At 43.1% G+C, this 22,663-nt stretch overlaps 2 protein-coding genes across 2 annotated transcripts; both read right to left on the reverse strand.

Moving 5' to 3' along the window:
• Window positions 1-1,336: 1,336 nt before the first annotated feature.
• LOC124661293 (transcription initiation factor TFIID subunit 7-like) lies at window positions 1,337-3,936 on the reverse strand. The gene is made up of 5 exons (XM_047199159.1): window positions 3,751-3,936; window positions 2,597-2,730; window positions 2,407-2,526; window positions 2,248-2,308; window positions 1,337-1,791 (listed from the first exon to the last, which is right to left on the reverse strand). Exons 1-5 carry the CDS (start codon window positions 3,875-3,877, stop codon window positions 1,646-1,648), a joined length of 588 nt encoding a protein of 195 aa, XP_047055115.1. The 5' UTR covers window positions 3,878-3,936; the 3' UTR covers window positions 1,337-1,645.
• Window positions 3,937-9,358: 5,422 nt separating this feature from the next.
• LOC124663432 (IN2-2 protein-like) lies at window positions 9,359-13,087 on the reverse strand. The gene is made up of 5 exons (XM_047201131.1): window positions 13,069-13,087; window positions 12,685-12,962; window positions 11,954-12,087; window positions 10,424-10,482; window positions 9,359-9,945 (listed from the first exon to the last, which is right to left on the reverse strand). Exons 1-5 carry the CDS (start codon window positions 13,085-13,087, stop codon window positions 9,764-9,766), a joined length of 672 nt encoding a protein of 223 aa, XP_047057087.1. The 3' UTR covers window positions 9,359-9,763.
• Window positions 13,088-22,663: the final 9,576 nt, after the last annotated feature.

Here is a 22,663-nt window from a genome sequence, read left to right on the forward strand (position 1 = left end):
AGATTAAAAAATGTTTGCTACATTACCCTAACTTGATGTTAGAGGACCCCCCTAATACCGATTAAAAAATATCGGTAAATATGTGGTACCCATTGTTACTGGTAAAAAGCAAGGTCCAAAACCGTGCATACAACTGCATGTTATGAACATGGAGTAGAAGTAGATATACATGTCACACCCACGACCAGTGCTATCCTTCTAGTTTGAAGGAAGCATAAAGACGCCATTTTCAACATCAGCATATGGATCCTTCTAGTTTTTTTACCTTCGATTACGATGTTGTTCTTCTTGATTGCAGGAGAAAGGGACACTGGATAGTCCCAGAAGCTGTGATGCATAATTTTACATCAGCTGTCTCTTGTTTGATGGAGTTGCGTGCTTTGCCCTCCATCAATTGTGTCTCGGTTCCAAATGTTGCTGGCTTAGATACCACTTTCATTTCTGCGAATGGACATCAGGGTATGATATCTAAGATGTACTAGCACTAGATATCCCAACTTAGTACTGTATTTAATGCATACCCTAGTGTCAGTGTGGTTGTATGATTTGAAGTTTGTATTGCTGAAGGCTATTATGTTTCCTGCTATGTCAAGATTAGACTTCTGATACTGAAGAGGTGCAAGGAACTATGAACTGTCATGTTGTTCCGTGGTTTGAATTATATGCTGCTAGCTTGCACTAGATTTGACACCCCCCCTCCCCCCAAACGAGATCCTCTAACATGAAGAAGGAAAGTCATAGTGACTTCTTCACATCCATATGATTAAGCCTATTTTGATCAAAATTAATTTGCACTCTATAAATATGTGGTACCTATTTATAATAATTATTTATAATCAAAATTATGACTGGCTAGTCTTCAGTTTAGGAGATTCATATGAACAGTAATTTAGTACAATACAGATTAAAAAAAATGTTTGGTACAGTACCCTACCTTGACGTTAGAGGATCCTTGACAAGAGGGGTACAAGGTTTTGGAGAGGCAATGTAATGATTGTAACAAGTGTGTTTGCATTGGATGTAATATTTGCAGTGTCCACCAGTATTTTAGTTCACGCTTAGAAGTAAATACGGTGCAACAAATTTTACGTTCAATCCAAATGAGGTCGATATTTTGTCTTGAAAACGAGAGATTAGTTCTTGAAGCCAACGAATATGACTCACAGATGGACAATGTATTCCCCAAAAAGGAAGTATGTATTCCCCCCTGTTCACATTTACCCTATACTTGGTCAAACTTTTATTCTTTGACCTTAAGTAAACCCAGAACGTAAGGTAAATAAAAATGAAGAGTAGCCAATATTAAAATCACATAGGCATGGTGAAGGCAAGCATGTTTAGTTACACAATGTGGTGGATAAAAATATTGGTTTTGCATCGCGATTCATAGTTGCAGCCGATTTTTTTCCGGTTACAAGTAAGGTTACAACTACAAGGACCGAGGCACCACAAGTGAGTATACATATACTCTTCTACCATAATGCTAAGTCACACCATTATTACTGAGATGGTAATCAGCAGGCCCTAAGGCAACAAGCATGAGCTCTTGGTTGGTAGAGATGCATACACATTGTGTTCATCTGAATCGCTAAATCCACTATGTTTGCTCAGCCAATTGAAGCGGCACTGTATATCCTGGCCAACTTCAGTTATCTGATTCATCAGAGTCAGTCCTATCGGGCTCAGCTTCTTCGCCATTTGCAGCAGGCTCTTGAGCTTCAGGCTCGGGTGCACGAGCTGGTGCAGCTTTCTTGGGGCCTTCACCAGCTCCTACTACACTCGTATTCTGGTCTACAAACAAGTTAAAGAACTTCATACTTAGATGGACTGGCATGAGGACGATGAGATGATATACTTTTTATGATGGTTCGACAAATGAATGCAATGCAGTCATGATAGCCAAGTAGCAGATTTCTACAAAACCTATGACTCATTGTTGACCTTTCAACTAATCTGTAAGCCTCCTTGGAGGCACATATCTGTATCAAATTCTTCTATGCAATGAAAAGAAACGCAATGTCATTGCGTTTTCTCGAAAAAAAGAATGTCATGCTTACGAGATTCACAACATTATCTTTAAGTTACAGGGCGAGCAGTTTTGTAAGTAGATGAGCCATTAGAAGTACAAATCTGCCAGCCAAACAGTACATAACTAAACAAAATTACTTTCCATTTTTTCATTGTAAAAGGGGTAATGCATTTGACAAATCACGAGCATTTCACAAATCACACGGACGAAAAGGATACTGACAGATACTCCTTGCATGATACTTATAAGATCGTTCTCAACTCGGTTAACAAGATCTGCCTGCAAAAAGAGCACACACAAGAATTAAGGCCCTGATTAATGTTGTATTTTCATCAACATGGGAAACAATACAGCTGAAGGGTAGCCAATTCATATACACTCAGGTCAGGTTCTCTGCGATAGCGTCGCCTGCGTGCATCCCTCATTGGAGGAGTAAGTCCATGCTTGTATTCAACTCCTTCTGGAGCAGGATCATCCTCTTGTCTTACCATTACCATCTGCATCAGTTCAAATTGATTATAAGGCCTAAAAATTAACTAGATGGTACACACAAATCTTCAGCTATACCTGACCGATGTCAGCAGTTTTAACTAAAAATGAATCATCATATGTCTTGTATGACTCCACAACGGCTGGGAGATCCAATAGAGATGCAGGGAAGCTCTGGTTGCCAATCATAAATGTGCCACTCCTTCCGTCCTCTATAGGAGGAAAAATACAATCAATCCAGAAATCAATAAGGATTAATAAAGTCCAGTTTCTAACATAATAATTATAGAGTAATGTTTTAAGTTGTATTCTTAAAAATCAAGAGACCACTGAGTTGTTCTATACTGGAAGAAAGTGAATAAACAGAATGAGCACATAGAAAATGCTACATCGAAAGTTGGGCATGAATTAATTTATCAGCATCTGAAGTCGTATACTAAGAGCTTGACATGCCACCATGGTTTCATGAAAAGGCCTAATCTCTTCAGATTCGTATTAATGAACTCAAGTATACTTTTATTACCAATACTGGCTGGTTTCATGATATTGTACAGATATAAGGCAGGTTAAGCATATCTCAGCCAATAAATGCAATCTGGGCAGCTTGTGAATAGGGGAATATGAACACAGACATGAATTAAGTGAATTTTTCAAATCAAGTTAGTGTTGTCTGGTCGATTTGGCTGTCTGCACATATTTTGTCCATCTAACAGTAATCAGGAGCCATTGACAACATATCTCGTCCGGCGTCCGCAGGCAGGGCAAAACCCAGAATTGAGCATCTGTTAAACTGAAATGTGAGCAGGCAAACTGAAATGCACCGTACTAATGGCACGGTAGCAGCTGCGGAACCTGCTATCTACATATTGCAACCTCTTGTTTGCAAATGTAGGGCATGAATAGGCACACCCTTAATCATGGTTGCACTTTATCCATGTTTCAGTTGCCCTTCCATGCATGCCCTGTATTCACGCGCTCGAACCACAGAAGAGCCAGCCATCTCCAAAGGGCCCTCAGTAATCTTCACTGTGCCTGGATTGTGCATTCCATCAAACAGCGTACAGGCAAGCTGCCAGCGAATTCCCCAACAATTAGTCGCCGCTGTTGCAGCGAAATTCTCCAACAAATACCCAACTCCGCCGCCCCTCAAACCCGCAGCCCTACTGGTCTTACAACAATTTCCCGCGAAAACAGAAAGTAGAATTCGCGGAGCGCAGAGGAGGCGGGGGCACCTGAGAAGGAGAGGTCGAGGGAGGCGTCCTCGGGGTTGGAGGATGAGCCGGCGGCGGATTCTTTCATGAGACGCTCGATCTGCTCCGCCACGGATGGCGGCACCCGGAGGATGAACTGCTCCTCCATCAGGGCAATCCAAGCTCACTCCAAGATTCCGACCACAGGAAAGTTCGAAGGAGAGCTCCCTCTTCCGCCTTTACCGACTCTTGGTGGATGTACGACGCTGAACGGTGGGCCCGATTGACTGACAACGCCGCAGGATGGTTCCATCCGTCCGGTACGAGGATCTGGGCCTGGTAGCGCCGTATCACATCCCCATGCCTTTAGGGCTATCTCCAATGCGGCGATCCATCTCACGCCCGCATGTTTAGATGATTTGAATCGGATAAAAATCTAGCTCAGCGCGCCGACCCATCCCTTAAACGGTTGGCCGTGATGTTTGGGACGACCCAAAGCCGGCCCAAATCTGAGCCGCATTTGCGTGCTCTTCTTGTCCTCCCCTGGCCCGCCTGTCTGCCTCCCAAAACATAGCCCCCGCGCACACATCTCCCATCGCTCCACCGCCACCCCAGGATTGGCGATTTGGGAGCTCTGTCGACGCCGGCTAGCGGCGCGGAAGCATAGGACGCGGCCCCGCGCTGCTTTTGGGGCCTAGTAGTAGTGTCGGAGGACGCCGTTGATACGTCTCCGACGTATCGATAATTTCTTATGTTCCATGCCACATTATTGATGATATCTACATGTTTTATGCATACTTTATGTCATATTTATGCATTTTCCGGCACTAACCTATTAACGAGATGCCAGAAGAGCCGATTCTTTGTTTTCTGCTGTTTTTGGTTTCAGAAATCCTAGTAAGGAAATATTCTCGGAATTGGACGAAATCAACGCCCAGGGGCCTATTTTGCCACGAAGCTTCCAAAAGACCGAAGAGAAGATGAAGTGGGGCCACGAGGCGCCGCCACAACAGGGCGGCGCGGCCCAGGTCATGGCCGCGCGGCCCTGGCGTGTGGGGCCCTCGTGTGGCCCCCTGACCTACCCTTCCGCCTACATATAGTCTTCGTCGCGAAACCCCCAGTACCGAGAGCCACGATACGGAAAACCTTCCGGAGACGCCGCCGCCACCAATCCCATCTCGGGGGATTCGGGAGATCGCCTCCGGCACCTCGCCGGAGAGGGAAGCATCTCCGGAGGACTCTTCACCGCCATGGTCGCCTCCGGAGTGATGAGTGAGTAGTTCACCCCTGGACTATGGGTCCGTAGCAGTAGCTAGATGGTCGTATTCTCCTTATGTGCTTCATTGTCGGATCTTGTGAGCTGCCTAACATGATCAAGATCATCTATTTGTAATGCTACCGATGGATAGAGAATACTATGTTATGTTGATTATCAATCTATTACCTATGTGTTGTTTATGATCTTGCATGCTCTCCGTTATTAGTAGAGGCTCTGGCCAAGTTTTTACTCTTAACTCCAAGAGGGAGTATTTATGCTCGATAGTGGGTTCATGCCTCCATTAAATGCAGGACAGTGACAGAAAGTTCTAAGGTTGTGGATGTGCTGTTGCCACTAGGGATAAAACATTGATGCTATGTCCGAGGATGTAGTTATTGATTACATTACGCACCATACTTCATGCAATTGTCTGTTGTTTGCAACTTAATACTGGAAGGGGTTCGGATGATAACCTGAAGGTGGACTTTTTAGGCATAGATGCATGCTGGATAGCGGTCTATGTACTTTGTCGTAATGCCCAATTAAATCTCACTTGTACTCATCATATCATGTATGTGCATGGTCATGCCCTCTTTATTTGTCAATTGCCCAAGCTGTAATTTGTTCACCCAACATGCTATTTATCTTATGGGAGAGACACCTCTAGTGAACTGTGGACCCCGGTCCATTCTTTTACATCGAATACAATCTATTGCAATACTTGTTCTACTGTTTTCTGCAAACAATCATCATCCACACTATACATCTAATCCTTTGTTACAGCAAGCCGATGAGATTGACAACCTCACTGTTACGTTGGGGCAAAGTTCTGTGATTGTGTTGTGCAGGTTCCAAGTTGGCGCCGGAATCCCTGGTGTTGCGCCGCACTACATCCCGCCGCCATCAACCTTCGACGTGCTTCTTGGCTCCTCCTGGTTCGATAAATCTTGGTTTCTTTTCGAGGGAAAACTTGCTACCGTACGCATCACACCTTCCTCTTGGGGTTCCCAACGGACGTGTCGATCGCACGCATCAAGCTATTTTTCCAGCGCGAGTTGCTCGGGGAGATCAAGACACGCTGCAAGGGGAGTCTCCACAATCCAATCTCTTTACTTTGTTTTTGTCTTGCTTTATTTTATTTACTTTCTTGTTTGCTGCATTATATCAAAACACAAAAAAATTAGTTGCTAGCTTTACTTTATTTACTGTCTTGCACTCTATATATCAAAAACACAAAAAAATTAGTTACTTGCATTTTACTTTTGTTACCATGTCTAGTTCTGCCCTGTTACTTCTTCACCTGAGGAATTAGTCTTCACTTTTAAACAAGGGGATGAGGAGAATTTTAAAGATGCTTGGTCCAGAATTTTTACTTCTTATCGTAAAGCTGAACCTCAAATGACTCTAAGTTTGCTCCTTAGTAATTTTTATTTTGGTCTTATGATTCGCTATAGATATGCCTTGGATGCTGTAGTGGGAGGAGATTTCCTTCATTGCAATGGGGATCAAGCTATTAATGCCATAAAGAAGTTGGTTGCATCACATGATTCAACTAATAACTTTGATTCAGCCCTTATTAGCATTTATAATAGATTAAACACTCTTGAGACAAGTGCATCTCGCTTGAATAAAAATTATAGATATGTTCGTAACCGTCTTGATCAAGTTTTAGTGAACTCTGAACCTTCATTATGGGATCCTACTATTAAAATTGTTATCGGTGACCAAACTCTTCTTGCCAATTGTGACATTATGTCTGAATTTTTCCTAATGCCTAAGAGTATTCATGAATCTTTGAAACTTTGGGGATTCGTTGAAGGGGGAGAAGGAATAACTCTTATTGATAACTCTGTTATAATTTCTAAAGGAATAGCTGCGGGTGTGCATACAACCATTCTTGGGAGAACAATATCCATTGATTATCTTGTTATTGAATGTGCAGGAACAGGACAAATCACACTCGGAAGATCCCTGGTTAAACTATTGGGAGCAGTCATAGATATGGGAGAAGGCACCCTAAAATTCACCTCTACACCCGGGGGTAGACATATATTCTCTAAATCAAAGAGTAAGAAAAAGAACAAGAAAGGTAAGGGTAAAGCCCAAGGTAATGTCGATGCTCCATCTCTCGACAATACTTGATTTACACTTTCTGCGCCTAGCTGAAAGGCGTTAAAGAAAAGCGCTTATGGGAGACAACCCATGTTTTTACTACAGTACTTTTATTTTATACTAGTACAAACGCCCGTGCGTTGCTACGGGACGACAATACATATAAACAAACCATAAATAGTTAAAATACAAATATAATGTCCGTTGACCTATGTATTGTTTTTTACCATACATGCTCATGCCATGACACATAAAGGAGTAGTAGACGAATTTACGCTTGAAAGAGGTGAAACTCTCATGCGCATGCGCAAGTGAGGCGGGTGTATATGCAACGTCGTCTTCTATTACCTTTACCAAAGACGGGAAGGCTGTGACTTCAAAGCAAACATACAGCAAGAAAAGTTCAGATGTTTTATCTATTTCTTGACACGGGCAACAACAAATAAATAAATATGGTTAAAATCTAAATATACATTGTCGATCTATGTCAGTGTTTATTCAACATTGACTTTTGGCGGAGCGGACTTGCGGTGGAATCAGTAGTATAAGCAGGGACTGTTTACTCAGCTTTCAATGAGCCCAAGTCTCTGGATACAACCTGTTAAGCATACATCTACAATTTTTGAAATAGAAAAATTGTAGATGCATTACAGAAAATTAGTTGTATGGTTAAAAAAAATGGGCTTAAATGTGGCTAAACAACAAAACTGGGTCAGTGCCTCATCCCACAACGTATATCCGATTTTCCCTGAAGTATAGTACTTTCTTCATTTATTTGTAAAAAAAAAATCGAGATTGTAAAATAAGTTGCAACATGGAGAACCCAATTTTTTTTTTGACGATTCAAAGTATAGCCACCTCACTGGATAGAAAGCATTGATGCCTATTTATGCAATAGCAAAAACATGTAAGGTGCATAAAAAACTGAAGCCATTCTTATTATCTACCTCATGACCAATAAAACAAATCCCGGGCCCTATTAAAAAAGTACCATCATCTAACGAAAATTTCAAGAAACTGCTAATCTAGATCTTCAGCATCCTGCGCACAGCTTGACAGCTGCTAAATGTTGGTCCAATTGATCGCCCTGGAGCAGAATACATATTCACACTCCCATGGAAACGAGAAAATCATGTATTTTCTATTTTAAAAAGGAGAGAATAAAGCACTCTAAAATTTTAGCAAGGTCAAAATGTCCAAACAAAGAAACCCTCTCAAAGGAGCGAGAATAAAGCACTCTAAACAAAGAAGCCCTGAAGAAATAAATCAGTATGCATCCTTCCTTCATATAAGAAAAAATCCGCTTTAGCACCATGCTGTTATAAAGCATCAAGGATAGCTTCAATGCATTTTTCGATTGAGCCAGTTCATACCAATATCCAGAGTACAGGTAAAACCTCATGAGGGAGCACAGTTATAAAATCCAATGATGCAATTGCTTCACTTTGATCCACCTTTCGTTTTGTTCATGAAAAAACATAGTGTATGTAAAAACCCTTGGTTGTACCTGGTATCTACAGAATAGAACTTCACCATAGTATCCTATACATGTGTGGGACCAGTTATTGAACGGGATAAAATATTTGATGCATGAACCAAATTAAACACGGCATAATTCAGAATCACAATAACAGCTAAAAGGGTCATGTAAAAGGGAACCTTGCTGCGAAATGACAGTTCAATTCCATGGCACTGGGGTCAACATAAGTTCGGAAAAAATGGAACTATAAACAATATCACCAGTATGCAGATCATATAAGTGGAAGCATCTATAACAAGTATTTGTGATAGAGTCAACCATTGGCCACCTAGTCTGTAACTTGACAATACTCAATGTTAAGACCCTGCAACTCCACAATTATTTCAAACTACCCATTTTTGGTGAGTCTGTAACTTGATTTTGCTCTGACCTGAGCACAATAATAAGCCATATGATCTGATGCTCATACTGTACACTTGCAGAAGCGCTACAACTTGCAACCAAAAAGTATGGTGGACCATGTTAGCTATCTAGCAGCCACCATAATTTACTGCCTGAACCAAGCATGATTGAGGCTTCAAATGCAATCTATTTTTCTCGGGAGTGTAACTGCAGGCCATGTCAGCTGTCTTGACCTATCACATAAACGCACGGCCAACATCAAGGCATCAACCAGTTTTGCATTGCTCTCAGACTGACCGCTGGTTGTTGATTATATGACTAACAGATGCCTACAGTTCTTTTTTCTGCAGCAAATCTGCCTACAGTTCTTTTTTCTGCAGCAAATCTGCAACCCTAGCAAGTGAAAATAGGAGAAAGAATATTCCCTGCTCTCAGCTCTCTTGATTCCCTCACATCCCTATCTCTTCCACCTCCATCTACCAACTCTTTCAACCCTTCTCGATCCTCTGAATCTCTCATCCTCATCTGCACGACCTCGTCGCTGCCTCCTGCGACACTCGTCCTCTCCACCTCAGCTGTGGCCCCTGGAGTTCTCGCCTACTCTGCTCCTCATCCTCACTTGCAACACTTTGTTGAAGATAAGAATTCCCATCAAAGTAGCTGACCATAGAATCAAACCAACATATAGATGGGATAATACCAAAGAGTGTGTTTCATACTCAATTATTTAGGAAACATTAAATCCATTAACTATAGAAATAGAACAAATCGTCTCCTTCTGAAAAATAAGCATTCTCAAACAGTCAATAGTTAATTACTGCAAAACTTGCAATACCAGGATTATTTACTTTATGCCATGCATCATGGTAAGTTGTTTCTAGCATGTCGTACCTCGACTCATCATAGGCACTCCAGTCCATCGAGCAAATGACGTATGTGGTACACATCAATTTAGCATTTGAAGTATTGAACTCACTTTTCTTCCCTAGAATGAACATATATGCTGATCAGTTTTAGGAAAACTAAATCAGATCACATACACTGAGAATGGATAAACGTGGCGAAATATTAAATTTATTGCAAATAATATTACACCAGGTATGCAAACCCAGAGTGCCAAAATAGATACAAATTCTGCAAACCCAGAACTATTTTTCTGTGCATCGACCGATATAACTCAATTTATATACACTGGAAACAATTACATGTAGTAAAAAAGGACTCTTGTTACACAACAGCAGGCATCCTATCAACGAGCCCTCACTTGCTAACATGTCCAAAAGGAGTGAGATGTCAACAATAAAAGAACCGCTTTCAAGAAATAAAGCAACAGAAAGAAAGAGCTGCTTTTCAGCAGCCCAGCAATCATAATCAGAGAATTGGAGCTAATTGGAACTAAACACTAAATTTTTTTAGAGCAGCTATATATTATTCATTCATTAGATAATGGCAAGAAAATATACCTGAAAATTGTTCATCGTTCACAACTACCAAAGTGCCCCTCACCTGCTTTTCAACAGCCCTGCGATCATAATCGAAGAATCCCATCAGGCACAAGCATCAATGCTTGTTGGAACTCAAGAGGCTCAGAGCTACTACTAATTTATGAAATTTGAAGATGCCATCTTCATATATCCCATGCTCTGATATAGTAGTCTACATTTAGGCATGAAAAGGCATGGACGTAACAGGCTGTTACTTTTCAAGGCAGACAAAAGCAAATCAGGAGGATGAAATTGAACAAGCTCCACCAAATGCACACAAGAATTGAAAATTTAACAAACAGGAGGATGCAAATCTTCACCACATAAAGAACATGGCAGTTATGCCCGATCATATGCCGCCGCTAGACACCGTGCGAAGACAACAATACGTGCATATTTGCCAGTTACACTAACAGAGCCATGTAGCAGTTTGAAACCTCGTCAGTTACACTAACAGAGCCATCAAACATAGTTAGTTTGGTCTAATGAAGGTGGCAATAAACATTCTTAGTTGCATTAAGAAGGAACCTCATCGGTGGAGACAATCTGGGTCCTGAGCTACATGCGCATTCCTGCATAGCTGACGAGGGAGAAGTTGTCTAGTCACTCCGCGAGCATCATGCCTTCCCGGTTCTTGTAAAATGCCTAGACATAGATAAACAAAAGACTGTCACGGGAGGCTGACCCAATTGCGGGGAGGGGAATCCCATCGCGCAGTCAGCTGCCATTGCCCTTAGCACCACAAGCTACTCAACACTCTGTGATGCCGTTGCTGGTGCTATTCATGTGGTGCCACCACGTGCTACTGCTAGTCATTCCACCGCCACTGGTCATGCAACTCATTTTCTTCAGAAAATTGCTAAAGCATGCATCCTCAAGAAATTTTATGTGGAATGCTTTCCAGATTCTATGTCCAAAATTTCTATCTCGTGTTTAATAATTTAATAGCCTAGTGTTGTTTTTATCCAGAACAAAGCGTGCAATCTGCATGATTGTCTATGTTGTTTTCGAACTTCTTCCACCAGTATTCTTGTAGAACTGCCTAAGCAAAGGAAACATGTCCACAATAGTACTATGATACTCGCTGGCACACTAAGATTAGCATAAACAAATTGCTGGTAGCATTTCATAAAGCTAGGCATATGGCACTGAACATTATAATTTCCATTAGACATGATCAGCATGATAAATATCAGCAATCACTTTATGCTGGTTACTACAACCAATTTATGCTGGTTACTTGACCTAGCAATAGCAAAGCAGAAATTTACCTCAACAAAACCACGGATGTAAACGTTATGTTTGCTTCCTACATTGTTGTTATCCACGGATGTAAATAAGCCACAAAAGGATCATAAGGGTATCATTCAACCAATCTACAATAGTTTCAGCACGAGAATCGCAGTGAGTAACCACACCAATCAAACACAAGATATCTAATGTATATGAAATTAACATGACGAAAGAATTCAACAAAGTAAGGGGTACCATCAAGAAGAGACTATGTACTCGATGGAGATTGTAGTGTCTATGTGATACTGGTAGTAGAGGTCGATGTGGTCGACGCCAAGACGGCGCAGGCTGGCCTCGCACGCACTCGGGCCAGCCGCACATGGGTGTCCCACTGGATCCCGAACCTGGTGCTGCGGTGTCAAGTATAGCTGCAGTCAGCCTATGACTTAATGAATAGTGATCATACCATAGCTACCATTACCAATAATCTCAATGGGTAATTTTACTTCACCAATAAATTCAGAATGGATAATTTTACTTCACCCAAGATACTAATTATCGTAAATCTTAAAAGATATATGTACATTTGCTATGAGTACTACGAAATGAGAATAGCGCTCCAAACAGAACAGTTTTTGTAGCGAATCGCACTTTGCATACCATCTCAAACCACAAATTCTTCTGCACTTTGCAATCGATACCAGACAGCTAATAGAGGCCCAGATTACCAATGCGATGGAAGCTTCCCATCAACGGTACTTCTGAGCCTCCCCAAACTATGCAACGAAAGTAACAACTACTGACAGTGCCACCGAAATCATCCTAATCCTAGACACCTACACAATGGGGAAGAAATTAATTGGAAGCGATCTGCCAAACTTGATGTTGCACAAGGAAAAAAGAAAGGATCAAACAAAACTTGATCGGACCAAATTTGCAAAACTTGTTCGGCTAATTGACAGCTCGAACTAATAAATCTCTCTCGTAAGTTCAAAGCAGAAACTTACAGGCGTCCTGGTGACGATCCTCTCCTCGACATCACCGCCGATCGCGCTGCCCTGGACGTTGCTGCCGTGGAGGCGGAGGACACTGAGGGGAGACCGGCGGTAGTCGCCGAGGACGGAGAAGGGTGGCCGCCACGTCTTGATAGGATGTGCTGCTGCACGGACTGCACGATCTGCTACGCTGCCTGCGGCCGGCCATCTCCCGACACGAGGGATCCACGGGAGAACTGCGGCACCACCGAATCCGGCGATCACCTTCTGCGAGGAAAGAAACAGAAGGTCTTGATCGGCTCCCCAGAGGCATCCAAGGTGGCCTCCAGCGCTAGGGTTCCGGCTAGGTCGGCGGCGCGAGTTGGGACGGCGGCGAGGTGAGGGATCGGAGGGCACAGAGCCTCCCGTCGGGCATGTGGGGATGGCTCAGGCGTTCTCGGACACGGCGGTCCTGTTCCACCGGCCGGATGAGGTGGCCGGAGATCGATGCAGTGGCAGATGGAGAGGCTGAGGCGTGATGTAGCGCCGCCGCCAAGGTCATGATGTTACGGGGAGCGAGCGATTTTTTGGGGAGAGATTTGGAAAGCCAGAGAAAGTTTGGACAGAAGAAGGGCAGGTTTCATTGGGCCTGGCCAATGTGGACGACATACCAGGAAGCACGACGACGAAAGGAACGACGTAGTGCCGCACGGACCAAGAAGTAGTTGACGCAGGGGAGAATAGGGATTATGTTCGTTCTTTTCAAGTAGTGTAGATTTGAGTCTTGGAAGTTGTTACTACTGTAGGAACCTCTCCTTATCTTAGTTTTGTGCATTGTTGTGCCAAGTAAAGTCGTTGATAGTAAGGTTCATACTAGATTTGGATTACTGCGCAGAAACTAATTTCTTTGCTGTCACGAATCTGGGCCTAATTCTCTATAGGTAACTCAGAAAATTATGCCAATTTACGTGAGTGATCTTCAGATATGTACGCAACTTTCATTCAATTTGAGCATTTTCATCTGAGCAAGTCTGGTGCCTCAATAAAATTCGTCTTTACGAACTGTTCTGTTTTGACAGATTCTGCCTTTTATTTCGCATTGCCTGTTTTGCTATGCTTGATGGATTTTTCTATTCCATTGACTTTCAGTAGCTTTGTGCAATGTCCAGAAGTGTTAAGAATGATTATGTCACCTCCGAACATGTAAATTTTAATTGTGCACTAACCCTCTAATGAGTTGTTTTGAGTTTGGTGTGGAGGAAGTTTTCAAGGATCAAGAGAGGGAGATGATACAATATGATCAAGGAGAGTGAAAGCTCTAAGCTTGGGGATGCCCGGTGGTTCACCCCTGCATATTTTAAGAAGACTCAAGCGTCTAAGCTTGGGGATGCCCAAGGCATCCCCTTCTTTATCGACAACATTATCGGGTTCCTCCCCGAAACTATATTTTTATTCCATCACATCTTATGTGCTTTGCTTGGAGCGTCGGTTTGTTTTTGTTTTTGTTTTTGTTTGAATAAAATGGATCCTAGCATTCATTGTGTGGGAGAGAGACACGCTCCGTTGTTGCATATGGACAAATATGTCCTTAGGCTTTACTCATAGTATTCATGGCGAAGGTTGAATCTTCTTCGTTAAAATTGTTATATGGTTGGAATCGGGAAATGCTACATGTAGTAATTCTAAAATGTCTTGAATAATTTGATACTTGGCAATTGTTGTGCTCATGTTTAAGCTCTTGCATCATATACTTTGCACCTATTAATGAAGAAATACATAGAGCTTGCTAAAATTTGGTTTGCATAATTGGTCTCTCTAAAGTCTAGATAATTTCTAGTAAAGAGTTTGAACAACAAGGAAGACGGTGTAGAGTCTTATAATGTTTACAATATTTCTTTTATGTGAGTTTTGCTGCACCGGTTCATCCTTGTGTTTGTTTCAAATAACCTTGCTAGCCTAAACCTTGTATCGAGAGGGAATACTTTTCATGCATCCAAAATCCTTGAGCCAACCACTATGCTATTTGTGTCCACCATACCTACCTACTACATGGTATTTCTCCGCCATTCCAAAGTAAATTGCTTGAGTGCTACCTTTAAAATTTCCATTCTTTACCTTTGCAATATATAGCTCATGGGACAAATAGCTTAAAAACTATTGTGGTATTGAATATGTACTTATGCACTTTATCTCTTATTAAGTTGCTTGTTGTGCGATAACCATGTTCCTGGGGACGCCATCAATTACTCTTTGTTGAATATCATGTGATTTGATGCATGTCCGTCTTGTCTGAAGTAAGGGAGATTTACCACTCATTTAATGGTTAGAGCATGCATAATGTTAGAGAAGAACATTGGGCCGCTAACTAAAGCCATGATCCATGGTGGAAGTTTCAGTTTTGGACATATATCCTCAATCTCATATGAGAACATTAATTGTTGCTACATGCTTATGCATTAAAGAGGAGTCCATTATCTGTTGTCTATGTTGTCCCTGTATGGATGTCTAAGTTGAGAATAATCAAAAGCGAGAAATCCAATGCGAGCTTTCTCCTTAGACCTTGTACAGGCGGCATAGAGGTACCCCTTTGTGACACTTGGTTAAAACATGTGTATTGCGATGAAAATCCCGGTAATCCAAGCTAATTAGGACAAGGTGCGGGCACTATTAGTATACTATGCATGATGCTTGCAACTTGTAAGATATAATTTACATAACACATATGCTTTATTACTACCGTTGACAAAATTGTTTCTTGTTTTCAAAACCAAAGCTCTAGCACAAATATAGCAATCAATGCTTCCCTCTGCGAAGGGATTTTCTTTTACTTTTATGTTGAGTCAGTTCACCTATCTCTCTCCACCTCAAGAAGCAAACACTTGTGTGAACTGTGCATTGATTCCTACATACTTGCATATTGAACTTGTTATATTACTTTACATTGACAATATCCATGAGATATACATGTTATAAGTTGAAAGCAACCGTTGAAACTTAATCTTCCTTTGTGTTGCTTCAATACCTTTACTTTGATTTATTGCTTTATGAGTTAACTCTTATGCAAGACTTATTGATGCTTGTCTTGAAAGTACTATCCATGAAAAGTCTTTGCTATATGATTCATTTGTTTACTCATGTCATTACCATTGTTTTGATCGCTGCATTCATTACATATGCTTACAATAGTATGATCGAGGTTATGATGGCATGTCACTCCAGAAATTATCTTTGTTATCGTTTACCGCTTCGGGACGAGCAGAACTAAGCTTGGGGATGCTGATACGTCTCCGATGTATCGATAATTTCTTATGTTCCATGCCACATTATTGATGATATCTACATGTTTTATGCATACTTTATGTCATATTTATGCATTTTCCGGCACTAACCTATTAACGAGATGCCGAAGAGCCAGTTGCTGTTTTCTGTTGTTTTTGGTTTCATAAATCCTAGTAAGGAAATATTCTCGGAATTGGACGAAATCAACGCCCAGGGGCCTATTTTGCCACGAAGCTTCCAGAAGACCGAAGAGAAGACGAAGTGGGGCCACGAGGCGCCGACACAACAGGGCGGCGTGGCCCAGGTCCTGGCCGCGCGGCCCTGGCGTGTGGGGCCCTCGTGTGGCCCCCTGACCTGTCCTTCCGCCTACATATAGTCTTCGTCGCGAAACCCCCAGTACCGAGAGCCACGATACGGAAAACCTTCCAGAGACGCCGCCGCCGCCAATCCCATCTCGGGGGATTCAGGAGATCGCCTCCGGCACCTCGCCGGAGAGGGGAATCATCTCCCGGAGGACTCTTCACCGCCATGGTTGCCTCCGGAGTGATGAGTGAGTAGTTCACCCTGGACTATGGGTCCATAGCAGTAGCTAGATGGTCGTCTTCTCCTTATGTGCTTCATTGTCGGATCTTGTGAGCTGCCTAACATGATCAAGATCATCTATCCGTAATGCTATATGTTGTGTTTGTTGGGATCCGATGGATAGAGAATACTATGTTATGTTGATTATCAATCTATTACCTATGTGTTGTTTATGATCTTGCATGCTCTTCGTTATTAGTAGAGGCTCGGCCAAGTTTTTACTCTTAACTCCAAGAGGGAGTATTTATGCTCGATAGTGGGTTCATGCCTCCATTAAATGCAGGACGATGATGAGAAAGTTCTAAGGTTGTGGATGTGTTGTTGCCACTAGGGATAAAACATTGATGCTATGTCCGAGGATGTAGTTATTGATTACATTACGCACCATACTTAATGCAATTGTCTGTTGTTTGCAACTTAATACTGGAAGGGGTTCGGATGATAACCTGAAGGTGGAGTTTTTAGGCATAGATGCTGTAACATCCCAAATTTCTATAAAAGAGAGAAACAAAGTTTCAGAGATCCAAATTTCAGAACAAACAAAAACTTTTCTTTTGCATATAGTACCCTGCATAGGACTTGTGCATTTTGAGTGATATGCCATGATGATTGTTACTTTGTGTATGTGATGAACTCCAAAACCCTAGAGTGATCAAGTGATCATCATAAATCAAATCCATCAAAAAGAGAAAGAAATCAAATAAGAGAAAACCCTAAAAACCCTAACATATGGCTTATGTCATTTTTGCAAATTTTGACCCTAGACCCTTTTGACTTCACCATTAATTGTAATATGCTATTAGATGGTTATTACAACTTTGGGGAATCAAAGAGATACCATTTGAATCAAATCCAAATTCAGTTTTGGCTCACATGAGATAATGGTCATTTCTGACTTTTACTTTCTGGTCACCACTTTGAGCCTCAGTATTTCAAGTTTTATAATCCAAACAAATCCTTTTCTTTGCATGTCATCCAAGTACTCAACAAGGTGAACAACTTTTGTAAAGATCATCTTACCAAAATCTTTCTGGATCAAGAGATATGATCAAGCAAAGATGAGACATTGAAACAGATGCAACTTTCTCCATTTTCAAAATGTGATCAAATCCTGCCAAACCTTGATCACCAATTGACCTAGCCATGCTCCCCTGACCCAACCCTACCTAGCCCATGCAAGAGATCAACATGGACACGACCGGAACATGGCTGGCCATGGCCATGCCGATCCCGTTCCACCTCGACACCCTCCCCTCTCATCTCTGCCTCTCCACTCCTCACCACCTTGCCAAACACGAAGCCCACGACCTGCTGAGATCGCCCGTGCACGCCGTCGATCGCGAGGACGACGACAGGACCCGGACGACGCGTGCCCAGGTACGCCCAGGTACGCCGCGAGCGGCATGGGCGACGTCACTGGCGCACGGACACGCGCGACCCGGCCACGCGGCGCTCGCCAGATCTCGCCGTACCCCGACCATATCCGCGCGCCACGGTACTCTCCTCGCCACGCGGAGCTCGCCGGACACGCCGACATCATGCCTTGGCGACCACGGCCGCCGGAGAGGACGAACGCGCCCGCCACGGCCGCGACAGTACACGCGCCCGCCCGACCACCGTACGTCACCATTTACCGCGCCGTTGACGCTCCGAGGACCGCGGTGACGTCGTGAACACCACGGCGCCAACGCCTAGCTCGCTAGCCCACCAGAAACGCCGCGCCCTTGTCGCCATTGCCGCGGCACCTCAGCACCCACTCGCGCCTATAAAAGGAGGCATCCATTCGTCGATCAGAGCACACCACAACACTCCCCTCTCCTTCCTCGACCTCCTAAGCACCTCACCATGCTCGATTAGCCACTGCCGCCGCCCAATCGACGCATCACTGCCGCGGAAGCCCTGCAGCAATCGCCGGAGAAGGAGGCCGCCCCTGACGACGCCACTGCTACCAGGAGCCTCGCCGCCGTCTACAACCTCGTCAAGCACATTGCCAACCCTAGCTGGAGCACCGTAAGCCCTCCGACCCCCTACCTGCGCCGCCGGCGAACTTCTCTCTCGCCGTCGACGATGACACGCGTGAGCCGTTTGATCTAGTTCTAATACAACGCACCGCGATGCTCCATACCGTTTCGGGTTTAAAGAGCCGCTGACATGCGGGACCTACGCTGTCAGGCGGCCCACTCGCACTGGATGCGCTGTTGGGCTGAGCAGGCCGTTAGTTTAAAAACCTGGCCCGTTAGCTTTTCCCACCGGCCTATTTAATTCAAACTTCGTTTAATAAATTTAGTTTGAATTCAATACTGAACCCAACTTTGAAAATACATAGAATCTCTTTGGCTTGGCCAAATTTAACAAATTTTATATCTTTGGAAAGCTAGTAAAAAGTTCTACAATTTGCCACTGGTCTCACTTCGAGATTCGTTGTAGAAATAAAATGATAAAAATAAGAAGGCAGGGACTTTTTCTTATTCAAATAATTCTTAAAAATCAACCAAAATAGATATTAAGTTATTTCCAACTCCTATAGCTCACATTTGACTTACACCAATTGTTTATGCAAGAAAATGGTGTGGTCACTTTGCATGATCATTCCCTAGTTTAATTAATGGACAATATGGCTAGTTTAGTTAAGTGATATTGTCCAAAACTAATATGTAAATCATATGAAGTATGTTACTTCATTTAAATCTTGTCTCAAGTGAATTCATGAGATGTTTGAACCCCTGGTCCAACACTCTTGTATGAAATGCTTGGAGATTTAAATCATTTGTAGAATTATTAAATGGTATGAGGTGGTCTACCTCATTTTAATCATTTTCTTCAATAATGATAATGAATGGTTGACTTGGGTCAACATAAGTTCATGTATTATTGTTTGAGAAATTAAATCTTAAGAAGATTTCAATGAGAGGAACTTATTCCTCAAGAACCATATGGAATTTACTTGTCACATATGAATGAGAGGAAATTATTTTCCTCAAGTCACCCAACCAATGCACCTACTTATTTCATGTGTGTGCTTAGCATAGCTTGTGTGAAGTAATGATGTGCTTAGTCTAGCTCTTGAGCTTGTTAAGTGATTATTCCTCGTATTCAAATTTAGACGCTAGCATCGGAGAGTACCAAGAGGAAGAAGGATTCTACCCAGAAGAAGAAGGAGAAAACCTAGAGAACTACCAAGGCAAGCTAATACTCTTGCAAAGTGCAAAGCCCTCCTTGGGAAAGGCACCATGATTCTTACCTTTCTTCATACAAGCCTATCTTATATTTACACCATACAAGTTCTACTTGCTGTGTTTTCAAAGAGTGGAGTAACATTGGTCTAAGGAACAAGATTACTAGAGTAGCAAAGTTAGTCTTATAGATAGCAAAGCAATGTAGCACCCCTCATGATTAGTGCTAGTGCTAAAGTACTAAAATTTGACTACTCTAGATGGGAACATATGACTTGATGAATTTTGAAACCTTGGAATGATGAAACCTTCCATTGAATGATTTGAGGTTGATTATGAACAAGAGAAGATGGTGATTTTTGATGAAAACCTGATATTGGTTTGAATGCGATACCTTTCCAATTTTTGAGTACCCCCACAATACCTAATTATGGGTAGGGCTTAACTGGAAGTTTATAGATTTTAGTATGAGTTCCCTCTAAACACACGTCATAGGGGTTATGCCGAGGCTGCCTCCGTTGTTAAGAAATGATGTGAATTGAGGTGAATTGTACGGCCAAGCCCTGTGCGGTTCCTGGGTTAACGGTTGGTTTTCACTCGGGAGGCCAAGCTCATGGGGTGAGGTGCTCATACTAGGATTTGTAAGTAAAAGGTTATGGTTGATGATCCGCGTACTGTGTTACGATGATTCGGAGTCATTCCGACGGATGAAATCAAATGTTGTGGCACAAGTGTGCAACCTCTGCAGAGGGTAAATCTATTCGAATAGCCGTGTCCACGGTTACGGACGGTTGGAAGGGCCATACAGTTTTCGGTGTCAGATTTTTGAAAACTTTAGTAAATGTGAATGGTGACTTGGTGACTTGTTTGGAATTATACCAATGTTGTGGGAATGACACTAATGTTCCCACTTAAGTTAGTTAGCACATGATTCAAGCTTGTGAACTAAAATTTGGCTTATGCAAATTAAACTAGAGCTTAGCACCTTTATTCCAAGAGTTGGCATTTTACAGTAGTATTAGTTTGCAAGTACTTGAAGTACTTACGGCTTTGTCCCTGGCTATTCAAATGGCCAGAGTACGATGATGAACAGAACTATCACGAGGATGACCAGCAGGACGCCTACGACAACTAGGGGTTTCGACGTCAAATGTTGGCTCGTGGACTAGAGAGTCCATTTACTATTACGCTTCCGCTATGTATGAACTTGTGTATGTATGTTGATTGAAAGATCAACTATTTATGTAAGATGAATCATGTGATTCAAGATTGTAAGACATTATGGCTTGTAATAAATAATGACTGTGATATTCGACTATTATGCCTCGCAACAACATTATCCTAGGATTGCGATGAATGACATAATAGGCATCTGGACTTAAAAATCCGGGTGTTGACAGATGCATGCTGGATAGCGGTCTATGTACTTTGTCGTAATGCCCAATTAAATCTCACTATACTCATCATATCATGTATGTGCATGGTCATGCCCTCTTTATTTGTCAATTGCCCAACTGTAATTTGTTCACCCAACATGCTATTTATCTTATGGGAGAGACACCTCTAATGAACTGTGAACCCCGGTCCATTCTTTTACATCGAATACAATCTACTGCAATACTTGTTCTACTGTTTTCTGCAAACAATCATCATCCACACTATACATCTAATCCTTTGTTACAAAGTAAGCCGGTGAGATTGACAACCTCACTCGTTACGTTGGGGCAAAGTTCTGTGATTGTGTTGTGCGAGGTTCCACGTTGGCGCCGGAATCCCTGGTGTTGCGCCGCACTACATCCCGCCGCCATCAACCTTCGACGTGCTTCTTGGCTCCTCCTGGTTCGATAAACCTTGGTTTCTTTCTGAGGGAAAACTTGCTACTGTACGCATCACACCTTCCTCTTGGGGTTCCCAATGGACGTGTCGACTGAACGCATCAGCCGTCGCCGACGCTGTTGTCCTCTCGCCGTCGCGAGACCTCCCACCGTCAGCAGTGATACGTCTCCAACGTATCTATAATTTCTTATGTTCCATGCTAGTTTTATGACAATACCTACATGTTTTATTCATACTTTATAATGTTTTTATGTATTTTCTGGGACTAACCTATTAACAAGATGCCACAGTGTCAGTTCCTTTTTTCTGCTGTTTTTGATTTCAGAAAAGTTAGTTTACAAATATTCTCGGAATTGGACGAAACAAAAGCCCACGACCCTATTTCCACGGAGTGTTCCAGAAGTCCGAAGAAGAGTCGAGGAAGGCCAGCAGGGGGCCACCCCATAGGGCGGCGCGGCCCCACCTCCTGCCGCGCCGGGGTGTGGGGAGCCCACCCCCTGGCTCCCCCGACGCTGCCCCTTGATACGTCTCCGACGTATCGATAATTTCTTATGTTCTATGCCATATTATTGATGATACCTACATGTTTTATGCACACTTTATGTCATATTCGTGCATTTTCTGGAACTAACCTATTAACAAGATGCCGAAGTGCCGGTTCCTGTTTTCTGCTGTTTTTGGTTTCGAAATCCTAGTAACGAAATATTCTCGGAATTGGACGAAACAAAGACCCGGGTTCCTATTTTCACCGGAAGCATCCAGAACACCCGGGAAGGACCGGAGGGGGGCACTGGGCCCCCGGACCATAGGCCGGCGCGGCCCAGGCCCCGGCCGCGCCGCCATATGGTGTGGCCACCCCTTCGACCCTCTGCGCCGCCTCTTCGCCTATATAAAGCCTCCGTCGCGAAAACCCCGATGCGAAGAACCACGATACGGAAAACCTTCCGGAGCCGCCGCCATCGCGAAGCCAAGATGCGGGGGACAGGAGTCTCTGTTCCGGCACCCTGCCGGAGCGGGGAAGTGCCCCGGAAGGCTTCTCCATCGACACCGCTGCCATCTCCACCGCCATCTTCATCACCGCTCGCTGCTCCCATGAGGAGGGAGTAGTTCTCCATCGAGGCTCGGGGCTGTACCGGTAGCTA

Source organism: Lolium rigidum, chromosome 6 (genome assembly GCF_022539505.1).
Source record: "Lolium rigidum isolate FL_2022 chromosome 6, APGP_CSIRO_Lrig_0.1, whole genome shotgun sequence".
In the NCBI taxonomy this organism is placed as follows: domain Eukaryota; kingdom Viridiplantae; phylum Streptophyta; class Magnoliopsida; order Poales; family Poaceae; genus Lolium; species Lolium rigidum.